Source organism: Colobus angolensis, unplaced genomic scaffold, assembly GCF_000951035.1.
Source record: "Colobus angolensis palliatus isolate OR3802 unplaced genomic scaffold, Cang.pa_1.0 Scaffold37, whole genome shotgun sequence".
Taxonomy (NCBI): Eukaryota; Metazoa; Chordata; class Mammalia; order Primates; family Cercopithecidae; genus Colobus; species Colobus angolensis.
In genome coordinates this window covers 8,597,539-8,621,148 of record NW_012117043.1, presented here as the reverse complement: position 1 = coordinate 8,621,148, position 23,610 = coordinate 8,597,539, and the positions used below count along the sequence as shown (strand labels likewise).

The 23,610-nt window shown below is 41.8% G+C and overlaps 1 protein-coding gene across 2 annotated transcripts in view; it reads right to left on the bottom strand.

The window, feature by feature from the left end:
- Positions 1-23,610, bottom strand: part of MMD (monocyte to macrophage differentiation-associated) — a 30,409-nt gene extending 6,799 nt beyond the window's left edge. Inside the window, exons 1-6 of one of the 2 annotated variants that reach the window (XM_011953749.1) lie at positions 23,503-23,610; positions 15,969-16,050; positions 12,767-12,927; positions 9,257-9,331; positions 5,079-5,180; positions 2,803-2,872 (exon numbers count right to left, since the gene is read on the bottom strand). In XM_011953749.1, the coding sequence (XP_011809139.1) occupies positions 2,803-2,872; positions 5,079-5,180; positions 9,257-9,331; positions 12,767-12,927; positions 15,969-16,050; positions 23,503-23,528 (516 nt within the window). In that variant the 5' untranslated portion in view covers positions 23,529-23,610. The remainder of the gene's footprint in view (positions 1-2,802; positions 2,873-5,078; positions 5,181-9,256; positions 9,332-12,766; positions 12,928-15,968; positions 16,051-23,502) is intronic. The other variant, XM_011953750.1, reaches the window with a different exon arrangement.

The window sequence follows — 23,610 nt, the reverse complement described above, 5'->3', positions numbered from 1 at the left end:
CATTTTCTTGGTTTCTCTTCCCTCAGGGATCATAGTCCTGTACTGTGTTCAGAGCTAAAAAACAGTTGCCTTTATTCCTTTTCCAGCTTTACAGTTCTTGACGGCAGAAGGATAAGTCTAATACCCATGATTCTGACCAGAACCAAAGATTCTCATTTTCATTCATTCTGTTACTGTGTTAGTTGCTTTGCTTTGTTACTTCATTCCTTCTGTTACTTTGTTAGTGGTTGGCCGGGTGCCGTGGCTCAAGCCTGTAATCCCAGCACTTTGGGAGGCCGAGACGGGCGGATCACGAGGTCAGGAGATCGAGACCACCCTGGCTAACACGGTGAAACCCCGCCTCTACTAAAAAATACAAAAAACTAGCCGGGCGAGGTGGCGGGCACCTGTAGTCCCAGCTACTGGGGAGGCTGAGGCAGGAGAATGGCGTGAACCCGGGAGGCGGAGCTTGCAGTGAGCTGAGATCCGGCCACTGCAGTCCAGCCTGGGCCACAGGGCAAGACTCTGTCTCAAAAAAAAAAAAAAAAAAAAAGACTTGTGCTACCTGCATACCTGCCCCCACTATGCATACGTACATAACTCAAGCTGGTACATGTAGTTTATGTTACAAACAATGAACTATTTTCATTTCTCCAAAGATGCTGGTGCTTTCCTCTTCTGTGGGCTTCCTTCATGCTGTATTCTCTACCTGTAACATTTGCCTCACCCCTTCCATCTCTCAGCTCCTACATGTTTTTCCAAATCAGCTGAAATATCACTTCCTCTGGTACTTCTGTAATGCTCCCATAGCAGCCTGAACTTTCCCCAATCAAATATTTTATCAAATTTCATGATCTCTTTTTCTTTAGTAGAAACTGTATTTGCCTGCTTGATTCTGAAATTGATTTGCTTTCCCTTAGGTATGTGTCATTTTCCAGTTTCTTGCCTAACTGGTAATATTTATTTATTATATATTTATTATTTATTTTATTACATTATTATTGATTTCTGATAATATTTACTTATGGTATATGCTAAGTTGCTACAGTAAAGATTCTGTTGTATTCCTTTAAAAATTGTTGAGTTTTGTTCTGTTAGGCAGTTTATTTACTAGAGGATCAATTTTATCCTTTCTATGAAGGCAATGTGGGGGATCATCCTGCTTGATTATCAGAAACATTACTCACCTGCTATTGTACCACTTATGGAAATATCAATTACAGATTTAGGCTAGTAAAATTACTGGATAAACCTGCTCTTATGATACCCAGAGGGAATTTGCTTGAAATTCTACTCTAATAATTAGGCTGCACAAACCTTGCTTATATTGCTTTGGGTGTCCTGAAATGCCCTCTAACCACATGGCCTTCAAGGCTGATTTTCTCATTTCTGTCACTACACTCCTCCTAACCATTCCCTGTTGCTTATACCATCTATATGTATTTTGGGTGCTAGGTAATTATTAAAGCCATCATAAACCTCATATCTCAAAAAAAAGTATTTTGTTATAGTCTCGTAAAGACATCCCCTGAAAAAACAGAACCAGATTTGAAAGTCTTAAACCTTTTATAGGTGTTTTTGTGACCAGGAAAAAAACTATCACAGAATGATGTTCTTATAGCTAGGCGTGAAGCTTATACCTATAATCCCAGCACTTTGGGAGATGGAGGCGGGTGCATCACCTGAGCTCAGGAGTTCAAGATCAGACTGGCCAATATGGTGAAACCCTGTCTCTACTAAAAAGACAAAAAATTAGCCAAGGGTTGCAGCCGGCATCTGTAATCCCAGCTACTTAGGAGGCTGAGGTGGGAGAATCGCTTGAACTCAGAAGGCAGAGGTTGCAGTGAGCCAAGATTGCACCACTGCACTCCAGCCCAGGTGACAGAGCAAGGCTCTGTCCCCACAAAAAAAAAAAAAAAAAAAGTTCTTACAATGTGCCTATGAGATTAGGAGTGAAATCATAAGAACAGTTCTTCTGAATGACATAGGCTCAAAAGAGTTCAAACTAAACACATTGGGATCTCCTTAATTAATATAGTGCCTAGAGCCTAAGATACTGGAATATATAAGCCAAAGGCCTGGTCACCAGGTGGATGGAACCATGAAGTTGTAATAATATATTTTCATTTCAAAAAGACAGATACACACAGACTTCTCAACAGTAATTCAATTTGAAAGGGAATTCAAATATATACATGCAACTGCCTATTACAGGTAATGTTACACTTTACCCACAAAAATCCCCAAAAGATATAGTCAAGCAAAGTAAAAGGGGGAAAAAAAAACATGCTTGCCTTAGAAAACAGAACAAACAAAAAAAAGTGCTTGACTTATGACTTAAAAGCAAGGGAAAGTAAAAGTAAGAGTAAAGGGATTTGAAAAATTTCTCTCTGAACCTATTCTGGTTCTGATTCAGGAAAGTACCATAAAGACAGAAACATATCTAAATTTATAGCTTTCCCAAAATGTACATGGTGCCTAGTGCAAGCTTACGAGTTGCTGGCACACTTCATTATTTTTATTATTTTTTTGAGACAGGGTCTCGCTCTGTTCCTCAGGCTATAGTGCAGTGGCATGAACAAAGCTCACCACAGCCTCAACCTCCTGGGCTCAAGCAATCCTCCTGCCTCAGCCTCCCATGTAGCTGGGACTACAGGCACATGCCACCATGCCCAGCTAAACACTTCATTATTTATGTTATTTTTCTTTTCAGTCGCTAATTAATGGACATAACTTCAGAAAGAAAAGCTACATATATCTATAATCATATTAAGTTTCAGCAGTTTAAAAGAAAATAACTAAAATTCTGAAGCCATGTCTTACCATTGACGTCACCACCAAGGCTGGAGAGAATCCCATTGTGAGATAGAAAAAGAGTTCAACCACCTTATACCTGTAGGAACAGAAGTGCAGTTAATTTAACTTATGCATTTCTATAACACCTAACATTTACATACCAGCCTTTCCTTTCTACTTTTGAGAAAGAAATGTAAACTCTTAACTATTCAAATACAACATTATTTCTCAGTAGGCAACCACTAGGCCTCTAACTAAAACACAGTAGTTGAGTAACAAGGAACTAGCATTTCTTTCAGAGTTGAAAAGGCATCAAATCCCACATGCTACCTAGAAAATGTTTTCTGCCAGCCAGGTGCAGTGGCTCACGCCTGTAATTCTAGCACTTTGGGAGGCCGAGGCAGGCAGATCACAATGTCAGGAGATCGAGACCATCCTGGTTAACATTAACACCGTGAAACCCCATCTCTACCAAAAATACAAAAAAAAATTAGCCGGGCGTGGTGGTGGGCGCCTGTGTCCCAGCTACTCAGGAGACTGAGGCAGGAGAACGGCGTGAACTTGGGAGGCGGAGCTTGCAGTCAGCCGAGATCACGCCACTGCACTCCATCCAGCCTGGGCAACAGAGCGAGACTCCATCTCAAAAAAAAAAAAAAAAAAAAGAAAATGTTTTCTGCCAAAAGTAGTTATCGTTTAACCCACTCCACCTTGTAAAAGATTTCCTCTTCTGATCCTAGAGTGTCTGCTTTCATTATCATTCCAATCCATAGCTATAAGTGAAATTCAGAAGATGAATGGAGATGCAGCCTGGAGCCTAGTTTATCAGCAAAAAGGAACAGCAAACCCTAAGGAAAGGACCTGTAATTCTGTCTGTCTCTTTATTTTGCACCTGCACAAACTATAATTTTAACGTTCATCACATTAGACTACAAAAGATCTAAAAATTCTAAGAAATACATTGTACTGAAATTTAAATTACCTTTCAGCCTAATCAAACCAGACTATAAGCTCCTAAAAGGCAGGAACCAAGATTTAATTATGTTTTGATCTGTAAATCCTAGAATAGTACCTGGAACAATTTAGGTACTCCCTAATGTCCGCCAAACTGAATGGCCAAGGGTGACTCATACCTCATTCATCGTATTTTATACTCAAAGCCTACCATGAAATAATCATATAGGGGAAGAATGGGTTTATGGGTTTTGTTTACACCAGAAGGCCGGCAAAAGGAGAAAAGATAGTTGCCTTTCTTGACTTCCTATTTTATTCAAGGATATAAATAAGAGATTTGAGTCCAAGAAGCAAACTGTTCCCTTGGACTTATATATATTATAATATATAACAGTACTCAGCAATGCTAATTATGGTAAAAAGGTATTTAAGTGAATTTCAGAGCCAAAAAGTAGTGAAAACTACCATTTTCTTCTTCTGAAAGGGGAAAACAATTTGGTACTTTCTGATAAACACAAATTATGTTCAATTCTGAGAGCCATTCTGCCAAGCACAATAGATAAAGAATTTAATGAACTGTAAATAAACCCAATGACAAAGATTTCATGGTTGTGTGTTTCTCAAATTCAAACATACAGGGTAACGAAAAGAGCAATGGAATCAGAACTGGGATATTTGGGTCCTAATTTCCAGATGAGTCACAAATTTGATGCATATCCTAAATGTTCTGACTTTTTAATCATGAAGCTGGAATAGGGGACCTTGAAGGTCTTCTCTAGAGCGAAGATGCTAAATTTCAATAAGCTTTTGTTTTTATATTGCTCAACAATTAGGACTGTCAGCTATGAATAACTGGCTAAAAAGCAATACCCTAGAGCTAGGATATTAAGAGTTCCAACGTCCTTCCCAACATCCTTTTTCTCAAGATACCCTTTTTGGAATACCCTATAGGCCCTTCTTTAGGTAAATATTGTGCTGAGCATTTAATACCTATTTTCTCCGACCTTCATAAACACCTTGACAAATGGCTGTTTTTCTCACATGATGACTGAATCACAGAGAATAAGGCCAATTTTCTTCATGCTATAGAAATGAAGTCTGAGGGACTCCAAAGGGGCTGGTCACCATGTCCCCTCAACTGCATTATACCACGCCTGTACCACTCTTGTTTTTCCACAGCAATCTTTCCACTAATAATGGATACCAAATGGTTTTGAAGATTTATTAAAAATAACATATTCTATTTATGTATTTCTACTATTTTGAAGTACGAATAAAAGTAAATTATATTGCAATGCAGATATTTAGGCAGTCGATTTTAAAACTATCAAATGTAAATTATTTTCTCTTACTTTTCATGGTAGAGAAATACATAAATGGTTCCTCCAGCTGCCATGAGCCAGATAAACCAACGCATGTGAGATGCCAGGGGTCCAAGTTCACGAAGATTTAACCTAAAAATGTAAACATGACAACAAAGAACAGAAGTGATAAATGAAGGGAATTAATAGAACCTGTGTCATTGAAAACTGAGAAAGACTTAGGATAAGAGCAGGAAGAAAAGGCACTCAACACATCAAGGAGGCATTTGGGCAATTTAGGTAAAATTAGGCAACTCAAAGACAAATTTGTCAGTCGATCTTTAAGACTCAGAATTAGGCCGGGAGCTCACATCTGTAATCCCAGCACTTTGGGAGGCCGAGGCGGACGGATCCCTTGAGGTCAGGAGTTCAAGACCAGCCTGGCCAACATGATGAAACCCCATCTCTATTAAAAATACAAAAATTAGCCAGGCGTGGTGACATGTGCCTGTAATCCAAGTTGCTCGGGAGGCTGAGACAGGAGAACGCTTGAGCCCGGGAGGTGGAGGTTGCAGTGAGCTGAGATCACACCACTGCACTCCAGCCTGGGCGACAGAGCAAGATTCTGCCTAAAAAAAAAAAACAAAAAACTTAGAATTAGTTTCGACATGGTTTAAAAATAGAACCAGCTAAAAGCAGACAAGTAGAAGGGAGTCCCAGCACTCTTGTGATGCCTAACTTACCCTATTAGGCAGAATGAGGTCAAGACTGCTTGCCCTTTAATTTCTGACTGTGTATTTGGGAGTAGATTGCTTACAAAGCTTAATGAGAACCTGGAACAAAATCCTGAACCAGGATCACATACCCACAGTGGATACCTAATACACAAACCAAGTATCTCCATTACCAGTCTCTCTGCCAAGACAGAACATGAGAAGAATTACTCCTAACATATATTATGGAAGACATTTTGTTAGAATTTAACCATGGACTGTTGTGAGGTCTGAATTTTAAAATGCTGCAAATTCATTTGTATTAACTTCATATTAAGAATACATGAGAAGTTCGGGAACAGTGGCTCACATCTGTAATCCCAGCACTTTGGGAGGCCAAGGCTGGCAGATCACTTCAGGTCAGGAGTTCAAGACCAGCCTGGCCAACATGGTGGAACCCAGTCTCTACTAAAAATATAAAAATTAGCTGGGTATGGTGGTGGGCACCTGTAATTCCAGCTAGGGAGGGTGAGGCAGGAGAATCACTTGAACCCAGGAGGTAGAGGTTTCAGTGAGCTGAGAAAGCGCCACTATATTCCAGCCTGGGTGACAGAACAAGACTCTGTTTCAAAAAAATAAATAAATAAAATAAATGAGGCCAGGTGCGATGGCTCACACCTATAATCTCAGCAATTTAGGAAGCTTATATGGGTGGATCACCTGAGGTCAGGGGTTGGAGACCAACCTGACCAACATGGTGAAACCCCGTCTCTCCTAAAAATACAAAAAAATTAGCTGGGCATGTGCCTATGGTGGCATGTGCCTCTAATCCCAGCTACTTGGGAGGCTGAGGCAGAAGAATCTCTTGAACCCAGGAGGCAGAGGTTGTGGTGAGCTGAGATCACACCACTGCACTCCAGTCCAGCCTGGGCAACAAGAGCAAAACTCTGTCTCAAGAAAAAAAAAAAAAAAGAATAAATGAGAAAAAAACAAATGTTGTCCTGATTATCTATAACTGCAAAAGTCACATTTCCAAATAGAAAAAGTACAGCCTACATATCTAAAACTACAGGTAAACAAATTGCCTACTCTGATATTTAACTCCTCAGCTCACATTTAAATTCTTTTTATTCATTTACTTATTTTAAATTAAAGAATTTAAAATAACTAAAGTAAGGAATCCTGTTTGGAACACCCTGTAGGTTCCTACTGAAATAAGCATTGTTCTGGGCATTTTATATCCATTCATAAAGGCCTTTCAGTGTTCTTCTTCCAACATGAAGCCAACCTATAATTTAGTCAGATGCTGGGCAAAGATAGCACTTACTTTTTACTCCTTCAGATAATCAGGTTTCTTTTGAATCATTGATGCTGCATTAGCCAGAATCTAGAGGCATCCTGTTTCTAATGACTGCAGTAGATGATAGCAAAATATAAGCTTCTGAGTTTTTAAAACTGGATTATGTCTTGTAGAGGAAAGCTAATGTTTCTTTAATTAAGAGTTTCAGCCGGGCGCGGTGGCTCAAGCCTGTAATCCCAGCACTTTGGGAGGCCGAGACGGGTGGATCACGAGGTCAGGAGATCGAGACCATCCTGATCTACACGGTGAAACCCCGTCTCTACTAAAAAATACAAAAAACTAGCCGGGCGAGATGGCGGGCGCCTGTAGTCCCAGCTTCTCGGGAGGCTGAGGCAGGAGAATGGCGTAAACCCGGGAGGCGGAGCTTACAGTGAGCCGAGATCGCGCCACTGCACTCCAGCCTGGGCGACGGAGCTAGACTCCGTCTCAAAAAAAAAGAGTTTCAAAGCAACAAAAGATTATATTTGATCAGCACCAAAAAGGCAGAAAGATCAAAGGCACTGAACAGAATACCAGGTATTTTAAATAGTTAACTCATGTGGCTGGTTCTCTTACTCAGCAAAAGAAATGATAAACACACTTGCTATATAGTAGCTACTGCACTTGAGGTGAATTGAAGACAAATGGCTTAAATTTCAAAAACAGGCTGGGTGCGGTGGCTCACACTTGTAATCCCAGCACTTTGGGAGGCTGAGGCGGGCAGATCACTTGAGGTCAGGAGTTTGAGACCAGCCTGGGCAATGTGGTGAAACCTCATCTCTACTAAAAATACAAAAATTAGCCAGGCATGGTGGCACATGCCTGTAGCCCCAGCTACTCAAAGGCTGACACAGGAGAATCACTTGAACCTGGGAGTCAGAGGTTGCAGTGAGCTGAGATCATGCCTCTGCACTCCAGCCTTGGTGACAGAGTGAGACTCTGTCTCAAAAAACAAACAAAGAAGCCGGATGTGGTGGCAGGCACCTATAATCCCAGCTACTCGAGAGGCTGAGGCAGGAGAATCGCTTGAACCCGGAAGGCAGAGGTTGCAGTGAGCTGAGAACACGGGCCACTGCCACTGCACTCCAGCCTGGGCAACATAGTGAGACTCCGTCTCAAAACTAACAAACAAACAAAAATGGCTGAACATGGTGGCTCATGCCTGTAATCCCAACACTTTGGGAGGCAGAGGCAGGCATATCACTTGAGGTCAGAGTTTGATAGCAACCTGGTATTGACAACATGGTGAAACCCTATCTCCACCAAAAAAATCAAAAATTAGCTGCATGTGGTGGCACATGCCTGTAGTCCCAGCTACCTGGGAGAATGAGGTGGGAGAATGACTTGAACCAGGGAGGTGGAGGTTGTAGTAAGCTGGGATGGCGCACCACTGCATTCCAGCCTGGGAGACAGAGTGAGACCCTGTCTCAGAAAATAAAAAAAAAACAGGCCGGGCATGGTGGCTCACGCCTATAATCCCAGCACTTTGGGAGATCAAGGTGGGCGGATCACTTGAGGTCAGGAGTTCCTGACCAGCCTGGTCAACATGGTGAAACCCCATCTCTACTAAAAATACAAAAATTAGCCAGGCATGGTGGCACGTGCCTGTAATCCCAGTTACTCAGGAGGCTGAGGCAGAAGAATCTCTCGAACTCGGGAGGCGGAGGTTGCAGTGAGCCGAGATTACGCCACTGCACTGCAGCCTGGGCTACAGAGCAAGACTCTGTCTCAAAAAAATAATAAAATAAATAAATAAGCTTGCTTTCCTCATACACATTTACAGCATTTCCACTTAAACAATTCAATTTTCTAGTGTTCTGAACAACAGCAGAGGTACAGGGAAACAATATGGAGAGCAAATGTTACAGATTTCAAGAGTGAGCAAGTTATCTGCACACATGGTGAAACCCTATCTCCACCAAAACCTTTGCACTTCTTCTCGAACAATCTAATACCCAGATATTATAAACAGCAGCAATATTCTCCCCTTCAAATATGCAATCTGACCCGACTACATCGAATGGGAAAAAAAATGCATGCACGTATGTGTTCAGGAGGAGGGGAGGTGGTGTACACATGAGGGCTGAGGGTGGGGACAAGAGGAAGAGAGGAAAGGAGGAGTGAGGAAATCTAATTATAAAATCACTACCTTCAAAAATAGGAAGACTGTATCTTACCATGGAGCATAAGAAGCAGCAATGAAGAAATAGATAACCATTCTATCACACATGTGAAAACAATGCTCCACTGTCCTAGTGAGGGGGAAAAAAAAGTTAAGTAAATTTTTCAGAAAGTGTTCAGATAGGAAGTACGGGTTATCACTCCACTATGTTGCAATTTCTATTATTGTTCTTGTTCTCATGGCCTTTACACTTGTTCTGCCAAGGTCACACAAATTTTTGTTGTTGCTAATGTTATGAAGTCATGAGTAAAAGCTTTGTATTATTTTTTAGGTTGCACATATAATAGATACTCTCAGCATATATGAGACATAGGGACAGAGCCCCATGATAGTTAGGAAGTCTGAAGTGGTTAAAGCAAATAAACAGAATCTGTCTTTTCTGATATTTTCCATTTCTTTTGGATCCCATCTAACAGAAAAATGAAGTTCCTGGAGGGCAGACCACCTCCCCCTGCTCACCCCAGCTCCTATCAGTGCAGGGCAAAGTCCTGATGTTCAGTAAACACTCCCTCAGCTGAAATCACATTCTTTGTGTCTTTTTAGAATGTATTTACTGTTTTTACTTCAAATATCCTGGTGTGGATAGTAAATAGTAATAAAGGAAATTCAGAAACTAACTTAGGAAAAACAGTAACAAAAACAAAGAAAGGCACATTTACTACAAAAGCATGGCCACCTGTATTTCTAAGCAAGTTCCTCCTTCCAAAACTGAAAAGTCAGGGGTCTATGTACAAAGAGTTTGGTTCACTGAGGTCTATTCATAAAATAGATTAGACGGAATCTGCCCTTTACTGAGGTAATTTAAAAGTAAAAATTTGTAGTATCATCTTGAATCTATTTTCACTGTCCAAGCAGGTATAACTATAATTTGAGGGAACACCAGTATTAGACTTTGCTTCCCCCTACATGTAACATTGACCAAAGCAAACTAATAAGGACTTGTGTGAATAAGTGAAAAAATATACCCCGTAAAGGCTGGGCGTGGTGGCTCACACTGATAATCACAGCACTTTGGGAGGCTGAGGCAGGTGTATCACTTGAGGTCAGGAATTTGAGACCAGCCTGGCCAACACCATGAAACACAGTCTCTACTAAAAATACAAAAATTAGCCAGGTGTGGTGGCGCAGGCCTATAGTCCAAGCTACTCAGGTGGCTGAAGCACAAGAATCACTTGAACCTAGGAGGCAGAGGTAGCAGTGAGCTGAGATCACTCCACTGCACTCCAGTCTGGGCAACAGAGTGACAGTCTGTCTCAAGAAAAAAAAAGAAACATGTATTCCATAAATATATACACCTACCATGTATCCACAAAAATTAAAAATAAAAAAAAAGTTTTATAGGAATGAAAAATACATTTGTGAGAAAGAATGAGTTTCAGTCTACTAGTCATCAGAAGCTATAGCAAACCCATAGATGACACTTTACGCCACAGGTCTAAAGAAGCGAACACTACATCAATGCTTTTCAAACTTGACTGCACATCATCACCTGGGGAACTTACAAAATACTGTGATGGCCTCCAGTCAGAAGAGTCTAAAGGGCCAGGAGGTGAGATAGAGGTTAGAGGAAGGGGAAGAATAAGTTTTTATAACTCCTTGGATGACTGTGATTCCTAGCAAGGTTTTGGGCCTTTCTAATTCTGTTTTCTAGATTGTTATACGCTGTTAGAGTAGGTAGACGGATCTGGAGTCTTATCCAAGATCTGCCACCGACCTCTCTGACTCTCATTTTCCTCATAGGTAAAGTGGAAATAAGATCTTTCTCATGGAGTATGTGTGAACATTAAATGAGATAATGTAGGCCATGTATCTAGCATAGTACCTAGCACACGGGAGCACCTACCACGTAATAAATGCTAATTCCCTTCTCACTTTTACTTAGATAAGCCTTTTTTGATATTTAAAAATTTTAATGAAGAACAAAAATCTACACACGGCATATGATTCTAGCAGTGCTATTCAAAGTTCAAGAGAATCTAGTTTCTATTACACCTCTGGCAGGGAGACCCAGAATACTGAAGTAGGTACCTACAACTTTGTATTGATCCAGAATCTAGCTATAGAAGCCAAGTTTGCTGAGACAACCACAAGCACTAAATTGTGCCAAGAAGATAATAAAGTACTCTGCTCCTAATCTGGCCTCTGGGCGCTGCGGCAGTGTGTCCTAAGGAGCCAGGACAGACACTTTTGTGGTTCTCTTGTGAGTGTCCCAGAGTGCCCTTGTGATTCAATGCTGTAGTTTTATTTTAAGCCCAGGAAACTGTCACATTACAGGATAAGGTAGCAGACTGCAAGCTATACACAATATTGTAAAAGATATGGTGAAAAAAACTAGGACTTGCAGTCAGAGGTCTTGGAATAATCGGATTCTGCTGGTTTCACCGACTCAGACAAGTCAGGTCACTTCTCTAAGCCTTAGTTCCCCCAAACAAAAATTAAGTGATTTGAATTAGATGATTTATAAAGATCCTTCCAGCTCTAAAACTCTAGGATTCTACATGTGAGGAAACCAGTAATCATCTCACAAATCCCTGCTTGTAAATGAAGCATATCTTTTAAATATCAGATTGTTTGAATAGTTTGAGGTTTTTTTGGACATTCTTTAAAACCAAAAGGCATATTCCAGTATTTCTTTAAATTGCTCATAATCTGCTCTGAATCTTCCTGTTTTGAAAAGAAGTTTTGCCCTTTAGAGTTGTGCAGAATCCATTTCACAAGCAACCCATTCCCACCTCAATGGTGTGGTGCTCCAAAATCAATCCTTCACACAGGGGAGGAAAGCTTTTATGTTCTTCTCGTTGGCAGGCCAAGAGCTATAGTATTGTTTTGAAAGTGCTTGATGGCTATTAATAGCAAAATATGTGAACTTTGAATAATGTACACAAGACTTAATTCTGAAAACTAAACTTTGCAAAATGGTAAACTCAAACAATAAGTATACCTCCATACTTCACACACTTGTGGGGTCTTTTGTAATTTTCAAGTTATTTTCAAGTACCTTATCTCATTCACCTATCACACTGACTGTGTGACTCAGGTATTATTATTCTCATTTAAGTGATACAGATACTGAGGCTCCACAAGGTCAAGTGATTTACCCAACATTAAAGAGTAGGGCTGGGCCTCAAAGCCTGCCTGCTGACTCCAAGCTCAGTGTGCTCTGTCACTACCCCACAGCTGCTGCTCCCATCATATCCTTAGTGTGCTTGATAGTATTGGAAAATAGCTCTCAGGTTTTTAAGTGGTAAGTCCTGGGGAGTCAGTGAGGTTTTGTTTGGGGTTACTGAGCAAAGGTCTACCTTTTTAGATGCATACTGGGGAGGAGTCCTCAAACTTCATCCAGTCCAAAGAACAAGTCCTGAATAATGGGATAGTATTCTAGTCTACAAGGCAGAAAAATGTCTACTCTTTGCCCTACTTGACTAAAGCATGCCAGCGTGGGAAGCTACCAAACATGTTGAGTCAACTATTTGGATCTGTTGAAACAGCATGCCATCCACTGTACCTTAAGTGGCTCTTTTTCCACGATACAATGTGAAATACTGTAGAAACGATGAAGAGGGCACAGAGTCCCATTCCATAAATCCATGCTGTTATCTTTTCCCAGCAGTCATCAGACAGCCGATGGAGGAGGGCACTGCCCACGATGGCCGGAACAATGAGGAACTGAGGGAAAGATAAAGAATGGTGAATGGAATATTCTGGCTTTTATGGAATTGAGTCTTTTACTAAAAGTACAGAGGTTTACCAGGAACAATTTTAGTAAAATAATCTTTTTTTTTTTTTTTTGAGGCGGTTTCTCGCTCTGTCGCCCGGACTGGAGTGCAGTGGCCAGATCTCAGCTCACTGCAAGCTCCGCCTCCCGGGTTTACGCCATTCTCCTGCCTCAGCCTCCCGAGTAGCTGGGACTACAGGCGCCCGCCACCTCGCCCGGCTAGTTTTTTTTTGTATTTTTAGTAGAGACGGGGTTTCACCGTGATAGCCAGGATGGTCTCGATCTCCTGACCTCGTGATCCGCCCGTCTCGGCCTCCCAAAGTGCTGGGATTACAGGCTTGAGCCACCGCGCCCGGCCGTAAAATAATCTTAAAGCAAGTATTTGTCTCTCCTGGATAATCATAACGAGAGCCAGATGAAATTAGCTGCTACACTGGAAAGCAGGTAATACCATTCAGGGCCCAGGAATTGTGCCAACCAATGGGGATACAATTAAGCCATCAAGGATGCAACATTATTCAGCTGTTGCAGAACAGATGTTCTTTATCCTAATTTCATTAAATAAGGACATGTTTCATTCTACTTTATAATCTGATTTAGAGTAATTACTTAAAAGATTCAAATAGCAAGCAGGCTGGGTGTGGTAGCTCATGACTGTAATCCCAGCACTTTGGGAGGCTGAAGCAGGAGAATCGCTTGAGCCCTGGAGTTCAAGACCAGCTTGGGTAACACAGCAAGACTCAGTCTCTACAAAAATTTAAAAAATTAGCCAGGCATGGTGGCAAACACCTGTAGTCCCAGCTATTTGGCAGGCTGAGGTGGGAATACTGCTTGGGCCTGAAAGGCTGAGGCTATAGTGAGCCATGACTGTACCACTGAACTCCAGCCTGGGAGGCAGAGTGAGACCCCGCTTCAAAAAAAAAAAAAAAAAAAAAGCCAAGCATATATGCAGATTTTTCAGGGCGGTCCTCATTTTAAAACATCTGTACTGTTGCAATTGAAATCTCAATATTTCAGGTCAGGATAATTGAACAAATCAAGTAATAGGTATTATCAAGTACACAGCAACACACACATACAAAAAGTCAATTGTTGAAGTTACACACCCTGATTTTCAGTTTGGATCTGTACATTCCACCAATTTGAGAACCACTGCAGAGTGAGAGAGTTTTGGGGTCACTTCATTTTTAACAGAGCCTTTTAAATAAGCAAGAGCAATCCATTTCCAAGGCCCACCTATTCAAAAAGTCCTGAGAATTTTAGAGAGAATTTGGCTTTCTGCACCATATTTCATAGTCCACATGGTCACAAACTTTAAGGTCTAGTCATATGTGTATGATTATGACTAGTAAACATCTTATAATGACAGAAACTCCCAGGAGAATAAACGACTTTATTAGATATTAGAATAAGTATACTTGACAAAGAATACAAACGTTAGCAATTTGCTTATCTTTTTTCTCCCCAAACCTACATTTGCCATCTTGCAACAGAATGTTAAATCCCCTAGAAGAGACTGGCATGAGTTTTTCAGATGTTGAAGTTTTCATTGGCCCAAGCAAAATCAGAACATTAAATACAATTGCATCTCTGCTGGGAAGCAATGGCCACTGGAGGGGTGGCAGTCTATGGCTCCCCTCCCTATTTCAGAGGATTTAAGTATATTCAAGTACAATAAAGTTTTTCATAAAACAAAATGTATTTCATTGAAAGGAATGCCCTTTATCTTGAGATCTTGAGATCATGTCCTTTCTACTTTTCATGTTTAAGTATGTTCTCTCCAGTGAAATGATGACAAAAGGGGTGTTTTGTCTGTGTTAGAAATATTATTGGTCCCTGAAATCCAAAAATTCAAGATATGGTTTAATAAGATTATATTTTCTGTTCTAAACACTTAATATAGAGGTTTCGTCAGGTTTCCCTTAACTTCAGTTTATACAAGTGTTCCTTAACCTGTGACACATTCAGAAGAGACAAGTTAGTTTATTCAGGTTCATCCTGAGTAAATATTATTCCTAAAGGTAAGCTGTGTGTCTCAATATCTGAATAATTGTATTGTAACAACAGTGTCTATCATAGTTAAACTAGCCTGTTGTAAACATTCATTGTTAAAGAAGTAAACTGGTCTTTTCTCTATTTCTTGTTTTCAGACTGTATCCCAGCCACTATTTTTCCCTCAAAGTCACTAAATGCAAGGGAATAATGAAACCACCACAGATAAAGTAAAAAATTTATAATGATATAAGAAAATGCCATTAATATCACATTAACAGGAAAACTGAAAATACATACATATTCACAAACACCCCCAACATAGACAGACACACACACACACACAAAGAAATGCACCAAAGTGTTAACAGTTTATTCCTTGTTAGTTTTGTTTTTCTTACACGTTTTTCAGTATTTTTTAAAGTTTCTAATAATGAGCATATTTTGCTTTTATAATGCAGAAAAAAATCAACAAAAAAATGTAGGGATCACATCAGCTTTTTCTTCACCAATATGGAATAACATCTCCTCTGGGGAGCAGTGGCCACTGTAGGGGTGGGAGGCTATGGCTCCCCTCGCCATTTCAGAGGATCACTTAATTTAAAAATGCATCTTTTTCAACAAATTGTGAACTCTCCTTGCCAAATGAACACAGCTGATTGTCTTGAAAAGGCGATTCATTTCATTCTAGGGGTGAGAGTCTTCATAAATAGGTGTATTTGGTTTTTCTATAACTAGGGTACATACTATTATTATTCCCTTAAAGATCTTGTTGGAGAAAGCAATTCCAGGACAGAGCTGACTGTAGGTTAGAACACACAAAGCGTTCTACGTGCTTATATAGCTTCCGGTGACATGACCCAGCACTGATTTCCTGGTAGATAAGGTCACAGAGATGGGTAAATCCAACTAATTGCACTGAGGTTACTAGAGATAACTATCCCTTCCTCCTGCCAAAGCCCTGTGGAAAGGGTGGCAATGGCAGAAAACTTGTACTCACTGCGTGTGTGTAACAGTTAGCAGCATGTTCATAGCAAGTTGGCTTGTAGCGGCCATTGGCTGGAGCTCGATGGTTCATGAACCTGTAAAAACAAAAAGAACGTGATGTAAGAAAAACTCAAAGTGTGTGAAGAACAATGATGAAACCTACCAGTGGGCATGTGGTCTATTTTAAGCGAGAAAGTGATTGGTGGAAATACCTAGTCGCGGTAATATAGCCAAAGCCACTAAAGAGGAGTCAAACGAGCCAACAGCAATGATCCTTAAGCAAATACCCTAGTTTACTAGATTAAGCAGTCTTTCAGTTTATTCAAAAGAAAAACCTTCTATAACCAAAAGCAAACTTCTACAACCAAAAGCAAACAGAAACCATATCCACCCCTTCAACTGGAACCCTCCTCCTCCATTCACACACACACACACACACACACACATACACACAAACACACACACACACACACACGGTACAACTAGAAAAGAAACAAACGAATTTTTCTAAATTTTATTGTCATTTAGTGAAAAGGAATACACTACATTTGAAAAACAAAGTTTCTATTTTCTCTCTTAAAATTTACAAAACTTTATACAGGCGCATCTTTAAAACCTACATCCCATGATTAACAGGCCTGTCCCACTAGTTTTCCTACATTGTATTACCTGTCGAGCACCAGACAGCTTAAATAAGTGATACCTGGCTACCTCCAGGCAACTTAAAACAGGAGGTATGTTTTTCACCTTCGTTATTCCTGAATTCCAAGAGTCTGCTCCAAAGACCAAACACATGACTACTACCTGATTCTTTTGGCTACAAAATTCATATATACATACAAATGTGTGTATGTATCTAAATATCAAAATCTGTTACATATATAGACATATGCCCATATTCCACACTTCCCTGTAGGCTAACTTTGTGACAATCAGTAGTACAGCGAAAAGCATGAATACCACAGAACCTAGAGAGGATAGCCTTCTTCCATTTCAGTATGCTGAGTGAGGATGCCCTCCCCACCAAAGACCCAACCCATACCCACAACAGGTTTCAATGAGGGACTCTGGATTAGTCTAACTGATCCTTTTTTTCTCAGAAGGAGAGAAAAAAGCAGCTGTCTGAATAAAAGAAAGAAGCAGATGCACAGAAACAGATGGAGGCAAAAAAAAGAAAAAAAAAAAAAAACTTCAACAGCATTCAGGTCACAGAGGTCTACTGCATTCCTGTGCTTAAGAGTCTGTAAGACGTCAACAGGCTTTGCACAATAAATCATCATTTTGCTCAAGCTAGTTTAAAGAAGTGTGAATGGCAGGGGGAGGTGGTTGGCATTTTGTGCCACTAATGAGTTGTAACTACTCATTACCTTATTCATACACACAATAAAAAATGGTACAAGGCTGAACCAAATAGTAGAACCAAGTTGCCAAAAATTGGCCAAAACGCATGACCAAGCCATTTTAGAGAGTGCCCAGTTTACAAATAAAAGACCAGCCAATACTCTCTCCCTGAGTTAAGAAGAGCCTGTTATCCTTAGATCAAATAAATAAAAATAAAGTGGCAGCCACTATTAACACAATACAGATAGTTCAGGTGGAAAATCCACTGGGGAATGAATTTGGGACAGTGAAGATATTTCACTTGGCCCACTGATGGGTTAAGATATTTAACTAGTGTACAAAATATGTACTTACTGAGTATAATCTACCAGATGGTTTGAAAATCAACTGTTAAAGAGAAATATACAGCTACTAGCTTCAAAATTTATCCAAGCTATTCTCAAATATAGTTAACTATTATCAAGCATCATCTTTTCTCCCTCTGATAATATTTTAAATAATTTTACTATTTCCTAAGGGACAAGAGTGTTGCTATACAGTTCTTATTAGCAAAAAAGAAAATAATTACACTCTTGGGAAGAATGCTTTAAAAGTGTCCCAAGTATTGGAGGATATACCACATCATTGCCCTGAGATATAACAACAGAGCTGTAAGTAGCATACCCTATTAGGAATTTTCAAGGGTAAACAGCAAGGCCCCAAGATGGCTGAAGTTAGAAGAAATTGAAAGTGCTCTGTGTAGGGTGCAGTAAGTAGGATTTGTCTACCCACCACCAGGCTGCAGACTAAAATAGCAATTTATATCTCTGGCAGCCCAATCTAAAAATAGTCAAGCCATTACCCAGCAACAGGGATAGACTTTCACATTTTCTCCTAAAAACAAATAAACTGGATGGCCATGTTTGTGACAGCTGAGTCCCTGATCACCTGGAATAATTCACATTAAAAAATAAAATAGAAAGTTATACAGAAAAATATCCCACCCATGGTGACTTAAGGCACTCTATCCTGATGCACAGGGCAAGACATAGGCAATAGCGAAAGATAAGGGTAACTATCCTGGAAGCAGTTCTCTAAATCTGAGGCTCAGCAGGATAGACAGCATAATTGTTCTGCTGGGAAAGTACAATACAATTTTCCCATTTCTCTCTAACCTGCCAGGGTGCAATGAAGCCTCCTCCACAGCCTCCTGAAGAAATCACTCCTAAGACCTAAATGGAAAAGCAGATGTAAAATGTAAATCAACTCCCACACTCTGGCCTTCATCTCTTCCCCAAAAAAAGAAATGGGAAAGGTTCAAGTGCTGGTTATAGAAAACAGCATCCATTTATGGAAGACATCTCTATTTAAGGCGGAGTGGCCCTAATGGTTACTCAATGCCTGAGTAACCAGCAAGCCCTAGAGGGTTTAAAGGAAGGTGATTTAGTCCTGGGAGTGGGAATTGCACTTAATAAAGCTACTAGTGAAGCAGGGTTTTTTCACTCATCCCTTCACTTTCTCTTTCAAAACTCTCCTGCCTTCCCCCTTGCCCAACGTTCTTATCACCTCCTCCTTCCCCCGTACCCCTCTCCCATGCCATGACAGAATTTCAAAACTGTGGAGGGAAAGAACAGATCAGAGGCCTGGGAACACTCCTTAGCACACTAACACACTTTAAATTCAGCCCAAAGCACTGTGCCCACTGAGTAGATCTGCAGCTCACCAGCATATCTCAGAGGCTGATCTCAGTAGATCAAATCCCACAAGTGTTCCTCATTCTCCGAGTGCAAGTACCGTCAACACTACCTTCAAAATATATTTCAAATAAGTCCACCTCATCACTTGAGGTCAGGAGTTCAAGACCAGCCTGGCCAACATGGAGAAACTCCCTCTCTACAAAAATATAAAAATTAGCCTGGCATGGTGGCGTGCACCTGCAATCCCAGCTCCACAGCTTCTACCTTAAACAAAGACCTAACATCTCAGGTCTGTGCAAATATAAAGTCTCTTAACTAGTCTTCCTGCTTGATCCCATATAGACTCTCTTCTTTATATAGCAGCTACAGTTTTCCATTAGAAACAGATCAGGGGCTGGGCGTGGTGGCTCACACCTGTAATCCCAGCACTTTGGGGGAGCTGAGGCAGGAGGTTGCTTGAGCCCAAGAGTTTGAGACCAGCCTGGGCAACATAGTGAGATCCCATCTCTACACAAAAAAATGTAAAAATTAGCCAGGTGTGGTGGTGTACGCCTGTAGCCCCAGCTACTTGGGACTGAGGTGGAAGGACTGCTTGAGCCTCGGAGGTCAAGGCTGCAACAGTGAGTTCTGATGGCACCACTGCACTCCAGTCTGGGTGACAGAACAAGACCCTGTCTCAAAAACAAACAACAACAAAAAACCCAGATCACATCACACACCCCAATCCCAGCTTAAAGTCTGCCTCTGGCTTCCCAAAGTGCTTACAATAGCACTGCAACACAGTGTTCATAGGCCCAAAAGCCCTGAGTGGTCTGGGCCTCACTCCCCCTCCAGTCTCACGGTGGCATCTTTCTCTCTCTCCACCCTCTGGCTGTACCACCTCTTTTCTGCTCCTTAAAACACATCAAGGTTGTGTCTGCCTCTGGGCATGTGTACTTGCTATTTACTTCTGTCTAGGATCTTCTCCAGAATGCTCAGCTCTCTTCTCATCCTTTCAGCTCAGCTCAGACATCACCTCCTCAGAGAGGTTTTCCAGACTATCCTAACTGAGGTATCATTTCAACCCTCCATATCCAACCAGAGCCCTGTGTCACAATTGGTAAGACTTTGATTTGTTTTAGCTTATTTTTTATTTCATCTTTTTCCACTGTAGTGTGAATTCCACAGGCTATCTTGTTCACCTTTCCATTACCAAACTCAAGTACAATGCCCAGCTTATTGCTAGAGCTTAATGATTGCTGAAAGAATAGAAAGACATTCCAGCTACTGCTGAACTATTACGTCTTAACAAAGATATCCCATAGTCAATTAGTTTTACTGCGGACACGGCAGGTTCTGTAAGTAAGAGAAACATGTAGCCTGGGAACCAAGAGAACCCCTAATCTCACAAAAAAAAACACTTAAAAGCCAAGACAATGGATGTTCCAAGGGCCCCTTCAACATCTCTTATTTGCAATGTATGAGTGCACCCTCCTTACTATTAGCTCCCCTTTATGACTGAGCCTGTTTGTTCAGGAAAAGCGTCCACTGTCAATAGTGCCAATCTTGACTTCATTATTAAATAAAGGAAGATGGCGTATATAAGGAGACTACCCCATGCCTATGATTTAGTGCTTTAAGAACTTGGGGAAAAAGACAATAAGTAGCCTTGTAAGATTTTAATACTTTAGATTAAACTGCTTTCCCATATATCCACTTTTGAAGCTAGCTACATTATCATGAGGTTGGGGCTCAGGAAAAGGGCTTTTTTTCCCTTGGATTTTTGGTTGCAAGACTGTTGAAATGAGTACACACCAACAAGAAGATACAGTAGAAGTTCTGTGGATCTTATACCTATATGCAATACACACAGATGTGGTGTGGGCAGGGAGTTAGAGCGAGAAAGAGGTGAGCTAGCAGCATAAGTGGTGGAGAGACAGACATGAAATTGAACTCTTGGATCTACCCCTTCCTAGCTGTGAGACTATGGGCAAATTTCCTTTCATTCTCTACACCTATTTACTCTTCTATCAAATGGGTATAAAATTTATGTCTTCCAGAGTTACAGTTGAGGATGAGTAATATACAAGTGCCCAGCCAGTGCCTGGCATAGATAAATGGCACTCAACAAATGTCAGCAGTTATTGCCATCGATCAGAGATGCTGTGAAGGGGAGAGGACGACTTTGTGTTTGTCTATGTGTGTGTAGGTATCTTGGGGATACTCAAGTGTGAAACAGATAAAACAAGGAAGATAAAATATGCCTCTGCGTCCCAGTGGAATTTTTCACATCCTAAGTTTGTTAAGAAGCCATCATTGCATAAACCCCTCCTCATGCTCCTCTATTCAGTCCCAATAAATCTATCAGGGAGGAAGCACATCTCCCCTCAAAGACAGTGTGTTTGTACCGTCCTCCTGTTCCTTTGTAATTTACCTTCCTGGGAATGCTCAGAAAGATATATCATGAACACAGCATTAAAATGTGCAGAATAGTACTCTCAGCATTTTAATGTGTGAACCACAAAAATCAGGACATTCTCATTACATTCCTTTTGGTTTATAGGCTTTATTTCCAAGTCAAAATTCATGCTTAGAAATATGTTTCCAACCTAGCCTATGATAGAGAACCAGGAAATTATGAGATCACACAAATCTTCAAAGAAAATCAGGGTGGGTCTAGATGTCATCAAGAAACTGTTAAATATCCACTGAGCAAAATACAAGCCCCCAAGAAAATTACAGTCTATGCCACACCAAAAGAAAATGCCTGTATTTGGTTTTTAAGTGAATAATAGAGAGCGCAAAAATCACATTACAACTGTGCTAATAAGGAATGGATCAGTGTCCAGCAAAAATAATTAAAAAGTCAGTTCAATAAGCTGAGAGGGTAGCATCCTAAATGAAGTTTTTTGTTGTTGTTGTTGTAACACTTTTAACATTTGTGCAACAAATAATTGAACAGGGTCTTTTTTTTTTTTTCTTTTTAGAGAATCCAAAGGAATAGGTAAGAAAGACAAACTCTTAATCAAATAAGGAAGGGGCAATTTCACAGAATATTGCTACTGTTCTCTGAAAACAGGAAGAGCACAGACGTGTAGAGAAGTAAAACCAAATCAAACAAACCGCATGCACAGGGCTTCACCGATCATGCCTGAGTGCATGCTACATTCTCTCTAAAAGCCCCTCCGGTCTTCATTTCTGACATCAGGTTCTAAAGTCGGAACACTACGGTTCCATTTTGCCATTAGACACACTGATATGGAGTTCCCACTGGGGGAACAGTGCCAGGCATTCAACACCCTGACTGATAAGCAATATATTCAGAAGTCAATCCAAGTCTTCAAGCTGATCCCCTTCCTGGTGGCCCAGACCATGTCAACTCTTCTGTGCATTTGTTGCCTCCTTTACCCTTTGGGACTGGGGGAGGAATGAGATGGGTGAGTGGGCAGTGAGGGCATGGAGACTGGAAAGAAAAAAATGTGTACTTTAAAATTCGGAAATAAAAGGTAGTGTCTAAAAACTCAACAACATTCTGGGAAGATTTCATGCATTTCTTACGATTTCCCCTGTCCCTGCACCCCCAGCAAACCTGCTGGTGGTGAAGGTCCGGGAATTCACACAAAGGGATGCAGAGTTACCACAAGCCCTGGAGAGGTGAACTTTCACCCACTTAAACAGAAAAGAAAAGCCCGGAGTTCCTCTCAGAGCCTTGGGCTAACCTCCATCCATTGTTAGACGGTGGAGCCCCAGAGGGGAGTAAGGCCATGGCACCCCCCAGCCCGGCATTTCCACCAGCTCTACAGTGAATGAGCAGCCGGCCAGCCTTCCGGTGGCGCCTCCACGGTTCCTCCTCCTCGTTTCCGAACACCGGCGCCTCCACAGCAGGTCTCGCCACCCGAAAGCTAACATGCCCCTTCGCAGAGCCCAAAATAGCACCGCCCTGGGACGCTCAGCTGGAGAACCAGCAGGGCCCCAACACGGCCAGACAGGGCTAAGCTGGCGGAGCGTGCCTCAGTTTCCCTGTTCCTAGGGCCGTTCACAGACAAAGCACCCAAAATGCCTAGCACCCCGCTTTACGACAAATCTTTCCGCAGGGCGCCACCCCGTTCCGCGCGCCCCGGGAGACCCCCCACCCTGGAGGTAAAGGGATGGAGGCCAAAGCCAGGTCGGAGGACTCGGGGGCGGCGCCCGGGGCTGGGGTTCGGGTTCCCAGAGAAAGCCAGAGCCCACCCTGTATGGGGATCGGGAGGGTGAGCCCCAGGAGCAAAGGGATCCCCGGGAAGGAGGACAGGCTTGGGGTCCCAGGAATCCATCCGAGGTCCGCAGATCGCTAGGGGAGACCCGGGTCAGGCAGGAGCTCCCATCGTCGGAGGAAGGAGATCGCCCAGGGACAGCAGGCTGGGGAATCCCCCCGGGAGCTGATCCCGGGCCAAGGTGCGGGATCCACCCAGGATGGATCCAGGTAAGGAGCAGGAAGCCGTGCGCTTAACGGCGAGACTTGGGGACCCGCTCCTGACACGGGCAGCGGGACCGGGACGCCATCCCTCTCACCGCTGGAATCGATTCTTGAACCGCATTGATCCTCTGCTCCTCCTCGGGGGCCAGGAGCTCCGTCTCGTCAGCACCGGCGGCCGGGCGCGCGGCCCTCATGGGCTTGGG